A 23884-nucleotide genomic window follows, 5' to 3' on the forward strand; every position below is an offset into this window, starting at 1 on the left:
ATAGTATATATATATGTAAGAATATAGGCTTTAGGTTTGTTCTCATTGCGTATTCAAACATGCTTACTCCACTATATTCTAATATGCTTCTATAAAGCTTAGATAATAACAGATGGAATTTCACACAATTTTCATAAACTCAAATATAATCGTTTCAGCGACAAAAGTCATCACGTGATCTTTTTTTTATCGCTGAAATGACCAGTTTGGATCACTAAAAATATAATATATTTCAGTAGTTTGAGAGGTTCGTGAAAATACACCTTTATTGTAAAAAGTCTGATTTAAAATTGTGTAAGCGTAATTGTAAGAATTAATCAATCACAGTTAAATATGAAGAAAATATTTGATTAATGACTGTGATTAATCAATTTTTAAACCTATTCTGCAATTGCGTAAGCGTAGTTGTGATTGTAGTTGTAAGAATTGACCAATCACAATTAAATATTCTTTTCATATTCAGCTGTGATTGGTGAATTTTTACTATGACTATTTACAACTACGCTTACACAATCGTAGAATAGGCTTTACAACTACAATCACTTACAAGTTAGGAAGCGTTACTTTTTCTGTTACTTTTTATAATAAACATGACATTGCAATTTTTTATAACTAAATATTAAGGTTGTGCCAAGGTTGGGAAAGGATTTTTATTAAATTGTTTATTATAAAAAGTAACGGAAAAGTAATGGAAAAAAATAACGCTTCCCAACTCTGCTTACAACACGTTTATACAATTGTAGAATGGACTTTATAAGTGATCATAGTTGTAAAAATTCAACAATCACAGTCGGATGTTTTCTTCATATTTAAAACGTGATTGGTCAATTCTTGCAATTATTTACAACTATATTTACACAATTGTAGATCGGGTTAGAAAATATTAGAAATAAGAATAATTATTGAGATTTTAATTTACCAGAAACCATGTATTCTAGTGTAATCAGTTTCTGATAAATTAAAATACTCCTTCTAATTTTTCTTCCATTTTGCGCAGTCTCTTATTCATTGCAATGGTTGCCAACGGTTGTGCGATTGTCACGTATTCATTACTTCTCGTATAAAAAAATCGTTATTCGAATTCTGAGATGTTTCAATTTTTATGAAATTTCGAAAAAAAAGAAATCATATTCGTTCAAAGCGCGTTCACGAATACAATTGGAATAAAACTTTTTAAACAGCTTAACCTATAAACTTTTATAAATCTATCTGTCTGCCAATTTCTACGAAGTGCAGTTGGGGCAACTTAGCGGCTTAATTAATTCCGTCAGAAAACGACATTATTATTATTATCATTTTTTTCTTTTACTTATCTATCCTTATCTAATAGAATCTAAAACGCAAAATATATTACGTCGTTCCATCGCGTTCTGAGTGGAGACAAAAGATATACAAATAACATCAGAATTTTTAATCATCAAGAAAAATATCAAGAAAAAACCTGTTTTGCTTCATATTCAATCGACAGTGGATGCGGTGGATGTGAGCAGACGTAGTAAGAACTGAGGACATGTCGCTACTGCACGGTGTAAACAAGGTGTAATCAGGTGTAATACGCATTCGTGTGCGGTACGGACGTGAGAGCGGTAAAGCTACGTTTATTATGGCGATTGCACGCTTTTAGCGGTGAACAGCTGACTCGACGAATGTTTTCCCGCGTGGTATATCATAACGCGTGTACACACGACTCGTGACGAGTCCTCGTTTAGTCGATCGCGAGCCTACTGTTTTTGTTGACATCCGTCGGCCGCGGGAAGATGTGTATTGACGTGTCCTAATGACGTAATTGGTCGAAGAGGCGAGACGGCTCTCGCGAATGTCCACGTATGTACGTGTCAAATGCGATCAATCGCGCGTCTCTCATATAACCGCGTGCCCGACAGGGCAATGAGCACGTTAAGGTCACCGGCGTTTATAGGTTTGTAATGAGGCCTCGCGTTTGAATTCTCGTCGAAGCTATGAAGTCCAACGGGAGGATGGTGTTCTTGCCGTTCTTAGCGTTGTTTCTCCTGAGCACCGCGGAACTGGAGACTGGCTCGAAAAAACGCGGCGATATCACGCAGAAATCGAATACTAATGAAGAAACGGAGGAGGAAGTCGCGATCGAAGATATTGAGAATGCCTTCGAACAACTGCGCGAGCTGAGTGCTCTTCGTGATACAATAATGAAGCTCGTACCGACGTCCGATCCGATTTACGAGAAGATCAACAAGCAAACTGGTAAAAAGGAAGATGGAGAAAGCAAGATGGAACCTGCCAACAAGGAGACCCTGGAAAATCCAGGAACAAGGAATGTATGGATGAAGACTATGATAGCTCAGACAAAAGATACAGATTCTATAGTTTTAAATGAGAGACCATTGGATGAAGAGGATATGGAATCCTGGGAAGCTCAAGAGCTGTACGAAACGCTCGAAGAAGAAGTCCAAGAGCCATTGTCAGTGGAACAACAAGCAGGTACATCAAATTTAGAGATGCTTTGTTCTTATCAGATGACACAATGACATTTTATTTATGTTATTAATGATCTTTGCTGTAATTTTTTTTTTAGCCGAGCAATTGTTCAAGAAAGCAGAAAGTATCATAAATGCGATGCGCGCAAACAAAGAAGAGGGTTATAGATTGCTCGTTGAAGCAGCAAAGTTAGGCCATCGTGAGGCAAAATCTATATTGACATGGGCAAGATTACTTGGGTCTCCCTTAGGTTCGACTACTCTGGAAGTAGCTATTAACGACATACCTAATATATTTAAAATATTCAAGGAACTTGCAGATACTGGACTCCCATCTGCTCACATGGTACGTATATAATAAATAATATTAAATTTTGGCAGAATTTTATAATCAATTTTATAATCAATCTCTTATATTTGTATATACAGGGAATGGGATTTTTATATGCAATCGGTATTGGTGGAGTTAATGCATCTCAAGCAAAAGCTTTACTTCATTATACTGTAGCTGCTCTCGGTGGTGATGTTCGTGCTCAAATGGTAATGGGATATCGTAATTGGGCAGGTGTAACAACACCAGCCTCTTGTGAACGTGCTTTAGACTTTTATCGAAAGGTAGCAAAGAAGGTCGCAGAAGAAGTCTCGCTGAGTGGTGGTCCAGTAGTTCAACGGGTTCGACTCTTAGATGAGCATGAAAACCCAGGATATACTTCTGGAATTTTTGATCAAGATTTAATAGAGTATTATCAATTGTTAGCCAAAAAGGGCGATACTCAGGCACAAGTTGGACTTGGACAACTTCATTATCAAGGAGGAAGAGGAGTTCCTCTGGATCACGAAAGAGCAGTGCAGTATTTTCAACATGCTGCTGATGCTGGCAATCCAGTAGCTATGGCGTTCCTTGGAAAGGTAAAATGAAATTTTAACAATAATACTTATATCTATAATATTATATACAAAATTGTATGGTTGTCAAATATATTGCAATTATATGATATTCTTTTCACATGTTTTCTATTTATAGATTTATTTAGAAGGAAGTGAAATTGTTAAGCAAGACAATGAAACAGCGTATAAATATTTCAAAAAAGCTGCAGAGTTAGGCAATCCAGTAGGCCAGAGTGGATTAGGTCTGATGTACTTATATGGAATGGGAGTAGAAAGAAATACTGGTAAAGCATTGCAATATTTCAGTCAAGCTGCAGAACAAGGTTGGGTTGATGGACAATTGCAGTTAGGCAATATGTATTTCAGTAAGTATATATATTTATATTTGCATCATTCTGTCATTCTCTTGTTCACATAAATAATCATCTACTACTTTATAATATTTGAATTTATTTTTAGGTGGTATAGGCGTGAGGCGAGATTACAAAATGGCAAACAAGTATTTTAATTTAGCTAGCCAGTCTGGTCATGTATTAGCATACTATAATCTTGCTCAAATGCATGCTACTGGCACTGGAATGATGAGAAGTTGTCCGACAGCCGTGGAATTAATGAAAAATGTTGCCGAAAGAGGAAAGTGGAGCGACCAATTGATGGTCGCACATTCTGATTATAGAGATGGCAGAGTGAACGAAGCATTTCTCAATTACGCCTTGTTTTCCGAAATGGGTTATGAAGTTGCGCAGAGTAACGCGGCATTCATTTTAGATAGAGGAGAAACTGGTATTTTATCAGAAGAGCAAGGCTTGGTTAGAGCTTTGGCGTTATGGGCACGAGCTGCTGCACAAGGCTATTCCGCTGCGCAGGTGGGTGTACAAATCCAAGTTGAAAAATTTACATTTGTACTTCAAATATGAAATGATTTCTATTTTACTTCAGGTAAAACTTGGAGATGCGCATTATTATGGCAGAGGAACAAAAGTTGATTATGAAGTTGCTGCGAGTCATTACCGTTCGGCTTCTGAACAACAACACAATGCTCAGGCCATGTTCAACTTGGGATATATGCATGAACGCGGTCTAGGTTTAGCTAAAGACCGACATTTAGCTAAACGATGCTACGATTTAGCTGCAGATGCTAGTCCTGATGCGCGAATACCTGTAGCACTAGCTTTGATCAAACTTTCTTTCCTCTTCGGCTTTGATTACCTACAAGAATTCAGTTTAGTCGATCAATTGGATAAATGGGATCAATTGCTTGGACAAAACTGGGATTTATATCTTATCGGATTTCTTACAGGAATGCTTAGTCTTATTATATACTTCCGCAGACCGCAGCCACCTCCCCCACCGAGACCTGTTAATTAAATTTTGTACTTTCATTCATTTTGTTTCATATATATATATATGAATATATATATAGATTTTTCTAGACTAAGCTTGGAAAGAATTTTATAAGAGATTCATATTGGAACATCATTTTTGATAACATCCTTCCTATGGCGCAAGTTGAGTAACCTCGAGTTCAATATTTCAGTGCGTTAAATGTATATATCATAGTAATTTACTTCTAACTCAGAGATTACTCCTAAATTTGTTGAAAGTTATATAATGCCATAACTGATAATTGGTGATTTTTTAATATAAATTATTTTGGTTACTTCTCGTATGTTAATGTGTGGACTCTAAGCTTAGTTTCTAGTTTATAAAGTTTCATTATTAAGCTCACACATAATGTATATCATGTGAGTAGGAATATTATCCATAAATGAATGGGTTTGTTACGATATATTTAGAATTCCCTCTTTTTGCAAAACAGTCAAATTTATTCAAATTCACAATTCTGTATATCATATTTTCTTATAAATATAAATATAACTTTCTTATAAATTGAACTATCTTTTCAATAATCTTATTTCATAATAGTTTTGTACAATTAAATCACTTATATATATAAAATTTTTTTCAGTGACACGTTTGTAATTATCTTAGATTACACATGATACATATTAAAATATTACAAAATATTGCTGTAACATAAAATACGAATTAAAAGGTTGTTGATTATTTATCTAATAAAATTGTTTTATTGCCAAAGAATTATTACGATTTTTGTGCACGATATTACAGTGGCTGTGTAAATAATTGTAATTGTGCAAATAGATTGGATTGTATATATGCTAAAGTTGAGTGAAATGAAAATTTTAGAAACGTGTAAATGTCATGGAGATATATATATATATATATATATATATGTCAAGTATTGAAATATTTCTTACATTACGTATTCTTATTTACAATTTATTCTATTGCATTATATACAGGATATACCAGAGTTTATGATGTAGCTTACAATATTATAATGAATAAAATTAAAATACAAATTTATTTCTTTGTTCTATTATATTATTGTCGAATTATATTAATTGAAGTAAACGTAATTAGTATTTAAAACGACATTAATAGATTAGAATAGTTGGAATATCCTGTATATAAATATGTAGTATTATTTGTTATTATTCGTTAATAATTTTCTTATGTAATAGTCTTTTATTATTGTATAAGAATTGTTATTTTAATTGATATTTTATGTTACTCATATTGTGTTGACATTTATTCACGCATATACCTTATACTCATGATAGTCATGCATTTATATTTTTTATAGAAGATATAATGTAAAAAAAATCATGGAAAATATTTACTTGTAAGATATATTACGTTCTTTTTGAACCATGGAAGATATATTTGGTTTTGTTGTCTCTTTACTATGGTAACAGAGGAGATATGCTAAATCAAAAGTTGCATCGATATTTGACGTTGTGTACCGAATGTACCATGAATAGTGGAGACAATGCAGTTCAATCGAATTTAAAAATCTTGAGTCGACTTTTTATTAAATTTCGATCTCCTACAACATATATTTCTGATATAAGTAATTTAAAATGAATTAATAAAAAATTTCAAAACATGCACATTTTATGCACAGAGAACGCTTAAGTAGCGTGTAAAAATAGAAAAATGATCAGAAAGAAACGTGGAGGTGACAAAGAGAAGAAATTACGGAAAAAGTGTTTAAACGAACAAGAAACGCTATCTTACGAACAACAAATTCTAGACAATAATAGACAACTGTCACGGTTTGTTCATTAAGAGTTTGAGGCTGAACTTTGGTTTTTCTTTCTGACTTGCATTTAATGATGTGTTCCTCCCGATGTTTTAAGGCTACGCAGTCGAAATGAAGAGCTTGAAATCGAGGTAAAGAATTTGACAAAGAAGTATGAGCAATTAAAAGAGGATCGATCTGATGTCGTGGCGCATTTAAAACGAGACTTGGAGGGAAGGATAGAAGAGACTCGCGAACTAAATGAACGTTTATTGGCCATGGAAGAATTGAGAAAGCAGGAACAAGCAGAGTATAAAAAGAAAGAAAATGCGATGGAACGAGAGTACCGAACTATGGAAAATAATCTGAGCGCTGAAGTAAAACTTGCAGGTATAAAATTGTCATAATAAAAGAGCAGAAAAGGCAATATGAAAAATTGTTGCATGTTCTATATCAGCTGGGAAGCTGAATGCGTTGGATGACTGGAGATTAGCCCGCTTGGATTTAATGCGCAAGTTTGAGATACAAGAGGAAGAAATGGCGAAACAAGAGGAAGAACACAAAACGACGCTTTATGAAATGGAGAAATCAGTCATTGTTACTAAGGCTAAGTAAACAAATTAATCAATAGTTTTTATTATCATAAATGTTACGTCTGAATAACAATACTTTTCAGAAATTGCAATCTTATCTTAATATTTTTATTCAAGATTTACATGCCGTGGAGATAATTTTTTAACAAACTTTTATTGCTTAATTTTTTTATTATATATGTATTTTATTATTATATATATATATATATATATATATATATACACTATATAATATTGTTTAATATACTTTAACATCAGACAAATCCTATATATATAGAATGCAGAAGGAGATGGAGGAACGATTGAGGCAGCTTGCTCAAGAATTCAAAGAAGCAACCAATATTCGTATAGCAGACATGATGCATAACACGATCAGGAGGAACATTGCGTTGAATCACGAACTGAATTCGATGTTGAAGGTTTGCGAGGATCTGGAAACGAAGAGCGCGGAATGCAAAGAAACCGATCGTGCGCTCAGATTGCAGTGCGAATTGCTCGAAGGCGAAGCCAAAATAGCGCAGGAAGATGTAATAAGATACAGACGTGTGATGCATAATCTCGCCCAAGAACACATAAACACGATCTTCGAATACGGTCGAATACAACGTGAGAACATGAGGCTCAGCAATTACGAGCAAATAATGAATGAATACAAGGCGAAATGCACGAAGTCAGAAGAGAAAGTGAAGGTTCTCGAGCGACATTTACAAGAGACCAAAAAGGCCCGGGAGGAAGTCTTGATAGAAGAGCGAAAGAAGTGCGAGGAATTTAATAACTTGAACAAGATTCTAAACGAAGCTAAACAATGCATCCTAGAAACGTTAGAGGTATCGTTTCTTTGAATAGACATGCGAATGTATAAAATATATTTTTTAATAGCATATGTAGAACTCAAATTTTAAACTCTTGAAGGAAAACCACTCTTCTTGATTTTGATTTACAGTTGCAATTTTTATCTTGTAAACTCATTAGATAGAAATATATACGTGATCACAAATAAATACATGAAAAAATTGAATTGTTATTATACAATAATAATAACATGTATATTTTTTATATATTATTGTTATAAGTTAATTATTATTAAATTATCATTAACAGTTATTTATAAAGATTTAGATACGAGCATGTATCGCAAATGTGTCTCAATATATGTGCAATTTAAGATATTTATATCTTTCTCATATATGATAAAATATAAAAAACAATTATTTTCAGTTGCAAGAGCATGTCTGCACGAGCGATACTTGTATTTCATGTTGCGCTGATCAGAAACAGAAGATTATTTATTCGCTGCAGAATATACTTGAGAAGCATATTTCCAATGTAATCGAAGATAATGATTCACAGGTAAGATGTGTCACGTAATAATACAATATGATGACGTAAATAAGAAGACGTGAATATGCGCAGAATAATTTTACATGATTTCAGTATTTCTTAATACGATTTCCATTAAGTATTGTAATATTAGAAAATTTTGAAAGATTTATACGAGCAATAAGAAAGATAATACACACGCACGCACGCACACACGCACGCACGCACACACGCACGCACGCACGCACACACGCACGCACGCACGCACGCACGCACGCACGCACACACGCACGCACGCACGCACGCACGCACACACGCACACATATATGTTTGTGTCTTATTATTATATACATTTAATATTTATATTCATGTAATATATTAAAATTTAGATTTTTAAAAATATACTTTTTAAGGATAACAATAGAATAATGTTTGCTGTTTTTTATTTAATATATGAATAGCTCTTTGAAAATATTAAAAAAAACTTAAAAATTATTATCAATTTTAGGTGATGAAAACCGAGCATAAATCTTTGGAGTAAGATTTTTTATTACACGCAGAAAGAGAGTTGGCTTCTGATTAATATTTATATGCAGAAAGACGGCTCAATTTTATTAAGATTTCTATACGTATCTCGTGATACATTCATAAACTGATTATGTAAAAGAAAATACGCGTATGCGCAGAACAGAGCGCGTGTAGCGTTGTTTATTTCTTTGAGGGACTCTCGCTAGCAATCTCGCCAAGTTTCCATCACTTACATTATCATCATAGAAATTGCAAAAGCAATTAAGAGATGTGCAAGGGAGCAACAAAAATTTAGTTCTTTGTCGGAATACGATTAAGACTGATATACATAGCAAGTGCTGCACGTGTATTTACAGAGCGAGGTTACTGGATGAGTGTAAACTAGCTGCACAGTACGATCGAGCTTGAAATCATTGCGGGAAAATACATGAATGTTTATAAAGCATCAACATTATACAAGGCAGTGCGTCATTTGTATCACACGCAGATCGACATCTGCAGTTGTATCACTCGCGCCTCCGTAACTCCGCGAGCCAACAATGAATTCTCTTGTGTTTATACACTTCCAGTAAGAGAAGTGATACGCGATTGTCGGAAATTTGGACATTATGGAAGATAAAGGAAAGGGAGAGAACATCGCGGACGCAATTTTGAATGACGATCTGGAATTTTGGATGACTCGGTTTCCGGTGCCACTCAAAAATATACCCATAATACATCTAGCGATACCCGGTACGTTTAAATCTTTTACATTGCTTGATGCGCAGTTACATTCGTGCCTGTAAAAACTGAGATATTTATACGAAAGATAAGTTTCATTATTATTCGATTTATATTCATTTGTAATGAAATGTATAAATGATATAATATTTTGACTTAATAAGCCTCGATAAAAGAATAATTGCAAGAGAAAGTTTCTTAATTTATATTCATCTACAAACTTGACTTAATATCTTTACATTAAAGATTAAAGATACAGCTTTGACCATTATAGGCATTTAATTTTTATCGATTGTTCTCACATATATGGTCTAAGAGTCTTATTAATATCTTTGCTTTTTGCATTATTCTCTAAAATATATTTGTATAAATAAAACTTAATTTTTGCTTAATTACCTACAAGATACTCATACAAATTGATAATTTCCAGGTTCTCATGATACCATGACTTATACTATCGATAGACACAACGACGTGGGACCAGACGAACCTGCTTTCATTCGAACGCTCGGCCGCTACTGTTCATTCGTTGCCAAGCCCATTATTTTAAATTGGTCTATTACACAATGCGATGATATCAAGCAACAACTTAATGGCGGAATCCGATATTTAGATTTGCGCGTTGCCACGAAGCCGGGAACCAATAATATATATTTCCTTCACGGTCTGTATGGTGCAGAAATCAGCAAGTCACTTCTCGACGTGGCTAACTGGCTTAGCTCGCATACAAATGAGATCGTTATCCTGGACTTTCAGCATTTCTATGCCTTCAAGGAAGTGGATCATCAACGTCTCATAGACAAAATAACTCAAATTTTCCGCCGAAAATTGTGTCCGGTCTCATCCAGATTTCATCACATAACACTGCAATGGCTAGTCCTAAAGAGATACCAGGTGTTCGTGATTTACAGGAACATTTATGCGCGTAATTACGCAAATTTATGGCCATCCGGTCTCTGGCGTACTGTGTGGCCCAATACCGTCCGCGTGGATGAATTGATTAATTTTTTGAATATTGAACTACAGAGCAGATCATTGGACACTGCATTCATATCGCAATGCCTCCTGACGCCAGATACACTCTATGTCATGAAACATTTGTGTGGTACCTTGCAAAGAGATCTAGTGTCTCGCTGTCAGAAAGAAATTCTCTCCTGGATAAGTCAGAAATATCCTGGTCGCGGCGGACTTAATATAGTCATAGCGGATTTTGTGTCCGATAACAACTTTCTATTTTCCAAAACAGTTATCCAGAGTAATATGAAACTTCTGCAGTTAGTTTAATTTTACTTTTGCTTTAAAATATAAATAACACAACAGCAAAACTGTAGATCAAATATTTTCATCTGTCTTAGTGAAAGAGATATCTTTAAATTCAAAACTGCTTAACTCTAGCTAGAAGAATAAATGTTTTTTATTCACTAAAAAGATTAAATTGAATAGTGAATAAATAATATAATGAATGAACTACTATGAAAATAAAGAAAATGATGAAAGACCAAATATTTCATTAAGATGAAATTAAAAAGTAAAAAAATTTCAGAATCCTATCTTTTACACAAAACATATTATATAATATTAATATAAAAAATGATAATTTGGTATTTCTAGTATTAAAATATTTATATGATCCTTATGCTTACTTAGAGACCATTAATTATTGTTCAAATCTTTAATTTTACACTTGGCGTATAAAATCGTAAATAAAATTAATATAAAAAAGGTTAACATTCAAACTTAATATATATATTTCGAACTAATCGGTCTTACTTAGACAATTACATATTTCTGCTAAGCATTGTAATTATAAATATTTATGCTAAATATACTATGGCACATTACTTGGAAAACAAATGATTAATTATTATGCACAATAAATAATATATTTTTATCTCGCATTTTACAAGCTTAATGATTTTGTCTTCAAACTTTTATATACTTCAATTTATATGATGGGAGGGGGATGTAATAATATAAAAAATATTAAATACATCCAAACAATTGTGTTATATATTGGATGTATTGATAATTAAATTATTTATAACTGAACTAACTAATGATGCATTTATCTCAGATGTAAGAAAAAGAAAGTTTTTGGAATATTACTATGGATTACTTTCTTGAATACAATGTTGTTTTAATAAAAATATTGTTGGTATTAAAGGACAATGATTTTATGGATATTTTAACGTATCAGTTCGTTGATATATAGATTAAAAGAAAGATATGATAATATTATATATGTATATATAGTATTCGTTAAATTTTATTATTCTTTTCTTTCAACAGGGAATATTATATATCTCTATAATATTTTTAAGTATGTAAGCTGGCAGTAGGGCAAAAAAAATATACGTTACACAACAAACAACTTACAATTCGCAGGATACATTTTTTCACAGTCGTTTGTACTTTCTTTAATAAGTTCAATATTTCATGTAAGAGAACACTGAGTAAATATATAAATCTCAATGAAGACATAAGCTATTTCGTAGATAATTTGAACGAAGTACAATCCCATTGAAATTACGAATTTTTCTTTTTGAATATGGAGAGAATAGCAAATTTGTTCTTTAAAATGTACATCCCACTTGTTAATTCTGATTATATCACAAAGCTTTCACTTTAAGTTGCTTCATTCTTGGAGCACGTTTTTTGGCCAATCTTCGTTGTTCTTTTTCCTCCCACTTCCGTTGTTTATCGGGATCTTCCTCTTGAAGAATTCTTTCCTGCTCGGCTCTCCGACGCTCCTCTCGTCTTTGAGCCGCAGCTTCGGCCCTTGCGGCGTGCGTTGTTTTCAGGAAAGCTTCTTCCACTCTGAGTCGATTTTTATCTGCTTTATTTTTACCCTACATAACAAAATTCATAATATAAATTACAATAGTTTAACGATGTATATTCATTAAAGAAATATAAACCTCTTTAGATAACTTAAAACGTCGCAACTTATCAATTAAATAGAAAGCAAGTTGAAGTAAAGGTTTGAGTTTTTCTTGAGTCTCTGGATTACTCGCGCGACCCTTGAGACTTATATTCAGACTCATTAACAATATTCTTTTAACCTCAGGCATTGTTAACTGAGTAGTATCTCTAAAATTAAACATTGGAAATATTATTAAATTGACTATTTTAAAATATATGCATTCTATATATTTTATTTATTTGAATCATTGTTTAATATGCACAGTTCATTTTTACTTACTCCTGGGGTTTGCGTCCACTGAATTGATCACTAATGTGAATATATTCTATATAAGGCGCAAACTTTGTGAAGGCTTGCTGAATCCTGGTGTCCAAAATAGCTGCCGTTGCTTCTGGAATCTCAGACATTACATAAAAGCCTGATGGAAGACCGAATTTTTCCCCAGATCGTTTCTCTGGGCAATATACGCTAATATCAGCCATGTCACGCACTAAATGCATCGCTAACCGCTTTGTGGCAACTGCTAAAACGAAATTATCTATTTCGTCTTTTGAGAGTTCCACTTCTATGTGAATTTGATCATTTTGCGGTCGTACCAATTGAGCTAATACAGCGACTAAGTCTTGTCTCTTTATTAATTTCAACTCTATAAGCATGGAATCACAGCCAACACGTCCAGAGCAATACAAACTGTACTGTGATTCACTCTGTCTTATGAAACCATTATCATTTGCATTCTCATTTGATTTGCCTGAATGACCGATGAGAGAAAAATTATCCATCAAAAGCTGCTTATGATCTATTAACCATTGCTCAACTATATGAGCATTTTTTGTACGTCCTACAATATAATTTATAAAGTATACCACTAGTCCAGTGATCATTAATATTTCTAAATAATAACTGTCCCATCTTTCCCGCAAATGGAATGGGACTTTTGTAATAGTCAATGTGGAAGGTTCATCGTTTTTTGGACCAGTGTTGCCCCCAGCAACGTCCAGTCCTTCAAATTCTTCTTCATCTTGGAAATGATCAAATTCACTGTCACCATCTGTAACCAAGACATCGTCCTCTTCGAAATCTTGATTCAATTCTTCTTCTGAAGGTAATTCTGGTGCACGTTCAATAAGCACACTTGGCTTTTCCTCTTCAAAATCTTCAAATTCTGCAAATTCATTATCCTCAGGTACTTCTTCCTGGAAATGGGCTGTAACCCATAAATTAGTAACGACCAATGTGATGTGTGCTATTACGATCCACAATTTCATGTTACCTAAAACAGTAAGTAAAAAAAATATGTAACTTATATTTTGCACTATAATTATAATTCAAATAATAAGCTTGCTATATATAATTGTATATAAACATATATACAATTTCTAGATATTCAACAATTCTTTCTATTAATCTCTCAACTCTAATTTTTTGTCAATATTTAATCTAAATTAATACATAGAATAATATTGTTAATTGTGAAAATAGATGTATTAAATAATACATGAATGTAATAAATATATTATATAATATCAAATAAATTATAATATATTGTATGTTAGAATTTTCTTTCCAAACAAAAAAGTTCTGATATAGCAATATCTGTAAAAGCAAACTGATAAATGAGAATTAATAATTGAGATCAGTTATCCATTTTTAACTTATGAAATTATTTTGAATTAATAGAGAAAAGATATTTTGAATTAATCTTATATTACAGTAAGATAACATATTTATCAAAAATATATTACAGTAATATAGAAAATATTGCAAACATATTAAGACAGTACATACAGAATATCAAAAAATTGACAAATGTTCAACTGTTATTTTGCAATGAAAATAGAATAAAATAAACACTACTCTGCAGAGAAAACCCATCATTTTTATTAGTATATGTAATATAAAAAAATATATATATTTATGAACTTGTAAAAATAAACATTAAAAAGCTAAAAATTTAACTGGTTTCACTGATTTAATATGTATGCTTATATCTCAACGTGAATGGCCATTTCCATAAAAGGAATTTATCTGAAATTTTTTGAAAACAGTTCACAGTTATTAATAAGTTAAATAATATAAGTTAGAAAATGTATTTAATTTTGAAAAGTTTTTCAATTATTGTATAAAAATTATTAAATTTATGGTAATCTTGAAAATATTAATAAACCACATAATCAAATATATTAGCAAAAATGATAGATTTCTTCTATAGAATTAGTGTTCAATTCATTTTGATTTGTCCACTAATCACAAGATAAAATTATTTATTTTTCAGAGCAATCTTCTGATTGTCAACTTGTACATTTAAAGAGAGATTAATTACTATTCTCTTCTTTGACGGAAAAAATTCTTGTTTCATGTATTAGTTTAAGTATATATACAACGTTTTGCAAACATGAAATGCCATTGAAATGTAGCCAGTGGCTGAGTTTGATGCGATTAACCTATCGTGTCATAAAATTCTAACGTGATACGACGTCTCACCAGTGGATGCAGATTTTTATAAAAATGTCAATTTCTCGTCATCAATCTCAATTTGAAATGGTGTCCGATTAATTATAACAGATATGACTAAAATGACGAGTTGACGACCTCCTTGTCGAAAGGTAGACAATTCGCATCACTTCTATTCGCTCTATGATCTATGACATGAAGTCATCGCAAGTCACCGTGCCTGACGTCATTTCCTCAAAACGAAAGATTGGCTACGTTCAAAAAACAGCGATTCGCTGAGCGAAAGTGGAAAATTTACAAATATCGATCTTTATCAAATGTAGATTGAGAAAGAATACATTATATTATTTTCTACGAAGGTTCACATATTTAATTAAAAATTATGGATAAAAGAGGCTATATTCAGATAATTTCTATAAATTTTCATAGTGATAAGAAAAATGATTCACCATTTGAACAAGAAAAGAACAAGAAGAAAAATTCTATTTTCCTAAAATTTTATTTGTTACATATATTTTACAATGCTTTATGATGAAAAATTATTTTTATAAATTATCGCATGTATTACATTACATTTTTATGGGTCGGTTGTTCTTTTGATAAATTTTATCTGTGAGGTAAATCTGGTAATCCACGCATGTGATTGGGTAATTTTGCTATTTACCCAACAGTTAAAATTTATCAAAAGATGGAATAATCGGCTTTATATAACATAAAATTGCATGTAAATATTGTATGAAATATGTAATCTACAATATGATGTTACGGAATTTTTTTTATTTTGATATAATTTTTACAATTAAGAGCTACTTTGGTCAACTTCAATTAACTTTGATTATCAACGATTAGTCCAGTGAAATTGACCAATCGCATTTGACATTTCGCATTTGACGTTTAACAATAGATGCGATTAGCCAATTCTAATGGACTAATCATCGATTAAAGTTAAATAGGAGTTAAATATGAGTTGGTCGAAGTAGCCCTCAGTCTTTTATTTCATGGAAAGGAAGGAAATGAAGAATTCTGATTGGTTAATTTCCTTAAGCTTAAAGGATCATTTGTACTGATCATAATTTGTTAACGTATATCATAATGTATAAGAATTGACCAATCATAATTGACTATATCCCTCGCATTCAACTGTAATTGATCAGTTTCTTATAGCTTAAAACACAACTATTGTAGAGATCCAGATTTAAGAAATCGTTCACAGTCAAATGTGAGAAGAATACTCAACTATGATTGGTCAGTTCCTTAAGACTTAAGGTTTATTATACTCTATTGTATTTGAGGGGTAAGTCCAGATCTACAATAGGTGTCTTAAGCCATAAGAAATTAACTAATTACAGCCAAATTCGAGAAGAATAATCGATTGTGATTCATCCATTTCTTAAGGTTTAAGGCTTAAAAATCTATTGTAGATCCGAGTTAAGTCTGGATCTATAATAGGTATTTTAAGCCTTATTTTAAGGCACAATTCACGGTTATCTCTTAATCGAGATTCAACTTATTCATTATCTCTTTCTAATTCTAGAATTGGAAAGAGATGAGAAACAAGTTGAACCTCGGTTAAGAATTAACCACGAGTTATGAAACTGAGTCTAAGTCGTAAGAAATTAACTAACTACAGTCGAATACGAGGAGAATAATTGATTGTGATCCATTCCTTATGGCTTAATAAATTGCACGCACATATATGTACAAATTTTCTAATTAACTAATCTCTCATATTAGGTATCTAATACTCGTATTCACAGTTAGGCCTTATATTTAAAGCTTCCTTAAATTTATCTTTAGATACTCTACGAATTATTTTATTGGCTGCTGAGCTTCTAAAGATAAATTTAAGGAATCCTTAAGTAAAAGATCTGACTATGAATACAGGCATAAACCTAATTCTAAGAACACAACATTATTTGTTCATGCAATCTCTAGTTCAAATCAAGATTGTTTTATATATATAAAATATAAAACAAACTTGATTTATATATATACATATAAAGCAAATATTATTGCGAATCGATGTCAGAAGCTGATAACAAAATTGTATTTTCCAACCTTTTTCCTATAAAATCCCCATAAAAATTTTTGACATTTCCACATAAAGTCGATCGGTTTGAATTACATTATATATTTTAATTGTGGAAGATTTTTAAATCTATAATATAAAAGTAGTTAGAAAAATACTTATTTAAAAAATAAATTGGTAAAAAAACAGACGATGTACCGCGAGGACAATACTGAGTCGATAAAGTAGAGTTCGCTCGGCGCGCCAGACTCGACTTTCCCGACTCGTTTCGTCTCGTTCGATGACGAGACGAGATATCGATTTCAAGACCAAGCATTAGCCGTCTAGCCGACAGCGGCGACAGCCGAACAGCTCGGTGTCGCGCGGCGACAAGGGGTTCGCATACGTTTGACATTGACGCATTTTATCTTCTTTCTTGTCAGAATTGTTAGAAGCATGTCACTTTCGCGTAGCACGAGTGCCGTAAAGTGAACGATCGCGCGTATCGGCGTGCCGATTAACGCTTCTCGATTCGCGATACTCGTCGACTCTCCCCTGTCGCGCGCTCTGCGCGAGAATCAATACATGCGGGCAAGAACGACGGCGACTCGTTGACAACAAATCCTTTGGCTAAATAATGGATCAATACCGACACCTCACAACGGAGGGAAACACGTAGAAACGGTAATAAATCAACGCAAACGGATTCCTTACAGTTCACCGTGCGCATTTCTTCCGATCGGTGGACACAAGTGAATCTTTAAAGGATTCTGCTCGTCGCTTCTTCCCCCTTGACATTACGTGACATTACGTGACGTGCATGTACCTTTTGTATATTTAACCCTTAACCATACGGTAAGTACGGTAAGTGCGGATTCTATCGTCTTTGCGTCTTAGTATAGCGTATAAAAAAGGTGGTCTCAATCAATTATTTTTTTGTGATTTGTTTTAAAATTTATCGGATATCTAATTCTCTGCAAATCCATACAAGCTCTCGATCAACGTTATTGACAGATAATTATAAATATACTTTTCTTAATAAATATCGAATTTAATATGTAGCTTTTATGTTTTTCTTTGTCGAAAATATTCTATAAAAGTATACTAAGTTATTAACAACTTTTGTATCTTGGCTAAAAAAGAAAGATTCCACGATTATTTTCTTGTGGTTATTTTATTTTCAAATTTATAGAATAATTCCTTGCGTTATTACAAATTCTTGATTGACGAAAAATAAATACAAATTTAATATGTATTTTTTTTCTTGCAGATATTCCATAAAGCTGTGTTTAAATTATTGACAGACTTTGCATCTTAATATAAAAAATGGTTTCACGACTTTCTTGTGATTATTTTATTTTCAAATTTTATAGAATAGTTCCTTATAAATAACTGTAAATTCTCAATTGTCAAGAAATTGAAAAATGAATATCAGATGTACCTTAATAAATATTTGATATTTAACATTAACTTTTTTTTATTATATATTTTTTATAAAGTTGTGTTCAAATAATTTCTTGAAGAATAAAATAATGATTATAATTTGATAGACGTATCTTGTGTGATAATGATTTAACAGAGAATAAAATGAATATCTGATTATTTAATACAAAATGCCAAACGACTCTTTCTTATTTGTGGTGACGATTCATTTTGAATTTTAATGATAAGTCCTGTTATTTTAATATTATTTCAAGACTGGAATGCAGTCGAGCGCATTTAAAATGTAATTGGAAAATGGTCGATATGTGCCTTACACACCTGCAGGTGATATTGAGACTCTACAATCTAATTTCAATCAACAGAACGTAAAAATTACACTTGCACTTTTCTATTTTTTTTTTATACAAAAAGGAATTCGAAAAGTAATATATATAATAAAAATTCAAAAAGTATCGCGTGAATATTAATAATCAAGTATTATATACAAATAAAAAAATAAAAAATAAAAAATAATTCAAATTTTATGATGTACGGTTAATATGGCATAGTATGACTTTCATAAAACATTTTCGTGCCAAGTTTTATCGATTCGGAATGTTGTGTGTGCATGACGACGAAGTATTGAAACGAAAGTAATGAGTCGTCTACAATACTTGGAATAAGAATAAGAAATAGATCAATTATTTATACAATCGATTATTTTTCTTACATTCGATTATGATTATTGGTCAATTTCTTTACTCTTCTTACTCCGTATTGTATTGTAAATTAATATTGAGTAATCGTAGGCCATGGTGAACTGATTGAAAAATAAGATTATACTATTTAGATATATCTACATGATGCAAAAATCTTTAATTTCTTATTGCATGAAGTTTTGGTAACATACCATTCTTTTTAATTTTATTTTAAGTAAAATGCTATCATTCACGGAAAATAACTAATTTCATTTGTTTTGATTATTTTCAAACATTCTTTCATCTTAAACAGATAAATCCATTAAAAAGATCGGTCGTTATATGTAAAATTAAATTATGAAAAATTGAAAAGATTGTTATAATAAAAAAGAAGTTTATTTTTATTATAATTGGTTAAAGTTTACATAAATTACTAATTTATATAAATTTTAGTCTTTCAATAAGATTAAAATCCTATTAACATGAATACATAATTTGTAAGATGAAACTTTTAGTTGGAAATTATGTATTCAAATTTTATCTAGAGATAATTTAATATTCAAACGCAAATATTTCTTTTAAATATAAACTTCATGATTCTTTTCTAAGAAACACATGATCAATAAGTATAATGATAATAGTACAATCAATACGATAGCATGGATAGCTTTTGAAATATTATCTAAGTATCTACAAGGCAAGAATATCGAAATTTTAAGATAATTGATATGTACATGTATCAACTTTAATTCAATTGTACAAAAAATAGTAATTTCTTAAATACTAGTTAGTTAGAGAGCCATTAAAGCAAACGGATTTAATCAGGATGAAGCATGATCAATAAATCCGTGTTTTGCAGAAGAGAGCTGTGTACGTCATCGCCGGTATGGAAAAATTAGACAACCAGCAGAAGACCTGGAAGAAGAAAAACATGAAGTCGAGCGTGGTTACCGAAGTAGCGACGCAATGCGTGCAGGTGGTCGTGCGATGCCGACCAATGGACGAGCGGGAGATCACACGCAATCACACCCGCGTGGTCGATGTGATCCCGTCCAGAGGCGCGGTTGAGGTGCGACATCCACGCGACGATCCGTCTAGCGAGACCGTTAAGGTGTTTACCTTCGACGCGGTGTACGACTGGAATTCTAGCCAGCAGGAGCTATACGAAGAGACAGTTAGACCTTTGGTATCCTCGATTCTCGATGGCTTCAACGGCACTATTTTTGCTTATGGTCAGACCGGTACCGGGAAAACATACACCATGGAGGGTTCGAAAATGGATCATGAGAAACGCGGTATCATACCGCGTTCCTTCGAGCACATATTCAATCACATCGGCAGATCGGAAAACATGCAGTATCTGGTAAGGGCCAGTTATCTGGAGATTTATCAAGAGGAGATACGCGATCTATTGCATCCAGATCAAAGCCTGCGCTTTGAGCTGAAGGAGAAGCCGGACGTTGGGGTGTACGTCAAGGATCTATCGACTGCCGTTTGTAAGAGCGCGACAGAGATACAGCACTTAATGAACGTAGGCAATCAAAATAGAACGATCGGTGCGACGAACATGAACGAGCATAGTTCGCGATCACATGCAATCTTTCTCATCACTATTGAGATGGGTAATATCGATGACACCGGTGGTATTAGAGTGGGACGCTTGAATCTAGTCGATCTCGCTGGTAGCGAAAGACAAAGTAAAACTGGTTCTTCGGGAGAAAGACTGAAGGAAGCAAGCAAGATTAATTTGAGTTTGTCGGCCTTGGGTAATGTGATATCGGCGTTGGTGGACGGCAAAACTATGCATGTGCCATATCGAGACTCTAAGCTGACGAGATTGCTACAGGACTCTTTAGGTGGTAATTCGAAAACGATCATGGTAGCGAATATTGGGCCAGCTAGTTACAACTATGACGAGACTTTGACGACTCTACGATACGCGAGCCGTGCTAAGAACATCAAGAACAAGCCTAGAATTAATGAGGATCCAAAGGATGCTTTATTGAGGCAATATCAGGAGGAGATAGGTCGACTGAAGGAGAAACTCGCATTGAAAGGTGGGGTGCAACGAAAGAAAAAGAAGTCGAAAAGGAAAAAAGAAGATGAGATGATTGATTCGGAATCCGAGGCGGACGATAGTCGAGGCGAAGACAATAAATTGTCCGAAACTGATAAAAAGCTCATAGCGGAGCAGTTAAAGGCCGAGAAGCAGGAGACCGAGAATCTTGTCCAGAGAATAAAGGATTTGGAGAGCAAGATGCTCTGTGGTGGTAAGAATATAATTGATCACACAAACGAACAGCAAAGAGCATTAGAACAAAAAGCGGCTGAAATTGCGGAACGTAAGAGACGCGAGGTCGAAATGCAACAGAAATTAGAGGACGAAGAGTTGACAATGGTCGGCGTGAGGGAGACTTACACTACGTTGCAGCAAGAAGTGGATGTGAAATCCAGAAAATTGCGAAAGTGCTTTACCAAGTTGCAAGCTCTAAAGCAAGAGTTAGAAGACGTGACCAGCGACTACAACAGGGACAGACGAGATTTGGAGCAGGAGCAGCACGAATTAATGAAGGAGCTCAAACTCAAGTATCTCATAATAGAGAACTTCATTCCCGAAGAAGAGAAGACGAAGATTTTATCAAGAATCCATCTGGACGAAGAAGAGGATTGCTGGGTTGTGAAAGATCCCGAACCATCGAACATAGATGCCATCAAACGACCAACTTCCGTACCGGATGTGCGTAGACCAGTTTCGGAGTACGCACGGATCGCTCTCGCGATGGGACGAGGATGTCGTTATGCGGGTGAGAACATTCTGAACTTGGATCTCGACATGCCAGCACGAACGACTTTGGATTATCAGGGACCCGCGATTGCGCCGACAATTCAAGCTGTTTTGGAAGAAGCTCTGCGCGACGAGGGCGACATAGACGTCGACGCTTCGAGCACGAGACTGAGAACCAAAACGCGTTTGCAGTCGGCGCGAGTCAGACCGAAGAGCGTCACTAAGATACAGCAAGTCCCGGCACCGGTTTACCCCAAAACCAGAGGCCTCGTACCGAAGTAAATGAAATTGTTGAAACTCCAATCGGCGCGCTTCTTTTTTTCATTTTATAAAGGGGAGTGTACATATTGTATGAACCGCATCTTACTACTTTATTTAATTCTTCGCGGTTACCTGAACGTACATGGACGAAGAACGGAATATGTCTGCAATTCTCTAGTCATTGTGCAATGCGTAAATATATATAGCTACTTCGAGCATGTAACTGTTGTAATAATACATAATATAAAATAACTTTTAAAATTTCTTTCCAATTGAAATATTTTCCCTAATTTCTACACATCGTAAGGATTATTTTAGAAAGATATGATATATATATATTTGATAAAAGATACTATTTTTATTTAAATCACTAAAGATACTATTTTTTTCTTGTTAATTTCATTTTTTTGTTAATTAATAGTATGCTTTTCAATCAATTATTTGTCTCCATAAAAATAGGATAAGTTATCAAGATTCGTATTACTTTAAATTAATGGAAAATATATTACATACTATTGTAAGCGAGCGTTTGTCTCCGTCGTCCAACGACATGGTTTGCGTTATTAGCCGTTTGGTAGCGCGCGTGTAGGATGAGGGTCACACAGTACGGAATAGAGAATGCATTGAAACAACCACTCAGCGCTATTCCGCATTTGATGTTGCGGAATTGCGAGTGCGTCATTGTTCTTGTAATAAATCATCGTATTTTGAGAGATTAAAATAATTTGATGCTGATTGATATGATAGAATTGCGAGACGAATGAAGCAAAAAGATAAAATCTGAGTGCATAAATATAGATACCATGATAAAAAAAACAATGCATTACGTACGATTTATTGTGTCTTTTCCGCACTTTTCCATCATGCTAGTTTGTGTGCTATGTTCATACGATGCGGAAAAATGATAGTAATGCGTTAAAGTAATTAAAAAAATTGTTATGAGATTGATAATATTAATATAGATAAATAAATATTAATTGTAAAATATTAAATACTATACTAGTGATAATTGTTTTTATAATTTGAAAAATTATATTTCATTTTAATAAGCAAATTATTAATATGAAGTTAGTAGTTTTTAAATTATATTCATGCTGGATACATTTTTGACGCATCATGTGAACACATAGCATACAAAACTTGCTTGATGGAAAAGTGCGGAATAGCGCTGATTAGTTGCTTCAATGACGATTCTGTATTCCTATTCCGGACCGTGTGATTTTATCCTAAGTCTCTATGTAAGCCGTTTGAGATAGCGCAAGTGTGCCTGTCCGTTGGCGATCTCTGATTGGCCGCTTGAGTTATTCGAACGAGATGCTCGGTGGTTCGTGTGATAGTAAGTAGACTTGGTGAAGAGATCCCGATGGCAGACGGTCGTGTATTAACTGCACGGTAATAAAGATCCATTAGCGAAGTACGTAGTGGTCGTCTCGCTGATATCTTTATCCTTCAAAATAATCCTGACCATCCTGCTGTCGCGGAAATATAACATAAACTCGACATTAAGTTGTAAAATAACAACTTACTATTAATGTGCTACTCTTGTGATTTATTTATTGAAGAATTACACTTTGATTATAGTAAATGTTGAATCCTGAATATTGTGCAAAATATTTCTGCCTAAAGCCTTTTACACAATTTTATTATAAATTGTTAAATATTGTTGCAATTTCTATGCAACAAAAGCGCGATTTTTATTAGATATATTACAAATATAGTAAAACT

General features: G+C 33.2%; 5 protein-coding genes across 5 annotated transcripts; 4 read left to right on the forward strand and 1 right to left on the reverse strand.

The window, feature by feature from the left end:
* Positions 1-1958: 1958 nt before the first annotated feature.
* Positions 1959-4709, forward strand: LOC105627046 (protein sel-1 homolog 1). Its single transcript, XM_012208325.1, has 6 exons — positions 1959-2457; positions 2552-2799; positions 2883-3362; positions 3478-3706; positions 3801-4207; positions 4281-4709. The coding sequence occupies exons 1-6, from the start codon at positions 1959-1961 to the stop codon at positions 4707-4709; spliced, it is 2292 nt and encodes a 763-aa protein (XP_012063715.1).
* A 1653-nt stretch (positions 4710-6362) lies between these two features.
* On the forward strand, positions 6363-8901 carry LOC105627307 (coiled-coil domain-containing protein 186). The gene is made up of 6 exons (XM_012208594.1): positions 6363-6481; positions 6566-6837; positions 6905-7058; positions 7318-7867; positions 8259-8390; positions 8869-8901. The coding sequence occupies exons 1-6, from the start codon at positions 6363-6365 to the stop codon at positions 8899-8901; spliced, it is 1260 nt and encodes a 419-aa protein (XP_012063984.1).
* Positions 8902-9496: 595 nt separating this feature from the next.
* LOC105627308 (PI-PLC X domain-containing protein 3) lies at positions 9497-10892 on the forward strand. Its single transcript, XM_012208595.1, has 2 exons — positions 9497-9620; positions 10039-10892. The coding sequence occupies exons 1-2, from the start codon at positions 9497-9499 to the stop codon at positions 10890-10892; spliced, it is 978 nt and encodes a 325-aa protein (XP_012063985.1).
* Positions 10893-11852: 960 nt separating this feature from the next.
* Positions 11853-13799, reverse strand: LOC105627045 (coiled-coil domain-containing protein 47). The gene is made up of 3 exons (XM_012208324.1): positions 12811-13799; positions 12527-12698; positions 11853-12457 (listed from the first exon to the last, which is right to left on the reverse strand). Exons 1-3 carry the CDS (start codon positions 13797-13799, stop codon positions 12218-12220), a joined length of 1401 nt encoding a protein of 466 aa, XP_012063714.1. The 3' UTR covers positions 11853-12217.
* Positions 13800-19999: 6200 nt separating this feature from the next.
* Positions 20000-22180, forward strand: LOC105627047 (kinesin-like protein KIF3B). The gene has a single exon (XM_012208326.1). It carries the CDS (start codon positions 20000-20002, stop codon positions 22178-22180), a length of 2181 nt encoding a protein of 726 aa, XP_012063716.1.
* Positions 22181-23884: the final 1704 nt, after the last annotated feature.

This window comes from Atta cephalotes (genome assembly GCF_000143395.1).
Source record: "Atta cephalotes unplaced genomic scaffold scaffold00008, whole genome shotgun sequence".
Lineage (NCBI taxonomy): Eukaryota > Metazoa > Arthropoda > Insecta > Hymenoptera > Formicidae > Atta > Atta cephalotes.

Excerpts from the sequence above, each read along its gene's own strand:
- LOC105627046 (XM_012208325.1), top strand. The coding sequence starts at position 1,959 with ATGAAGTCCAACGGGAGGATGGTGTTCTTGCCGTTCTTAGCGTTGTTT. Across the intron at positions 3,363-3,477 it reads CTATGGCGTTCCTTGGAAAG|ATTTATTTAGAAGGAAGTGA; the intron begins GTAAAATGAAAT and ends TTCTATTTATAG. Across the intron at positions 4,208-4,280 it reads AAGGCTATTCCGCTGCGCAG|GTAAAACTTGGAGATGCGCA; the intron begins GTGGGTGTACAA and ends ATTTTACTTCAG.
- LOC105627307 (XM_012208594.1), top strand. The coding sequence starts at position 6,363 with ATGATCAGAAAGAAACGTGGAGGTGACAAAGAGAAGAAATTACGGAAA. Across the intron at positions 6,482-6,565 it reads AATAATAGACAACTGTCACG|GCTACGCAGTCGAAATGAAG; the intron begins GTTTGTTCATTA and ends CGATGTTTTAAG. Across the intron at positions 7,059-7,317 it reads GTCATTGTTACTAAGGCTAA|AATGCAGAAGGAGATGGAGG; the intron begins GTAAACAAATTA and ends CTATATATATAG.
- LOC105627308 (XM_012208595.1), top strand. The coding sequence starts at position 9,497 with ATGGAAGATAAAGGAAAGGGAGAGAACATCGCGGACGCAATTTTGAAT. Across the intron at positions 9,621-10,038 it reads AATACATCTAGCGATACCCG|GTTCTCATGATACCATGACT; the intron begins GTACGTTTAAAT and ends GATAATTTCCAG.
- LOC105627045 (XM_012208324.1), bottom strand. The coding sequence starts at position 13,799 with ATGAAATTGTGGATCGTAATAGCACACATCACATTGGTCGTTACTAAT. Across the intron at positions 12,699-12,810 it reads AGTGGACGCAAACCCCAGGA|AGATACTACTCAGTTAACAA; the intron begins GTAAGTAAAAAT and ends GTTTAATTTTAG. Across the intron at positions 12,458-12,526 it reads GTTTTAAGTTATCTAAAGAG|GGTAAAAATAAAGCAGATAA; the intron begins GTTTATATTTCT and ends TTTGTTATGTAG.
- LOC105627047 (XM_012208326.1), top strand. The coding sequence starts at position 20,000 with ATGGAAAAATTAGACAACCAGCAGAAGACCTGGAAGAAGAAAAACATG.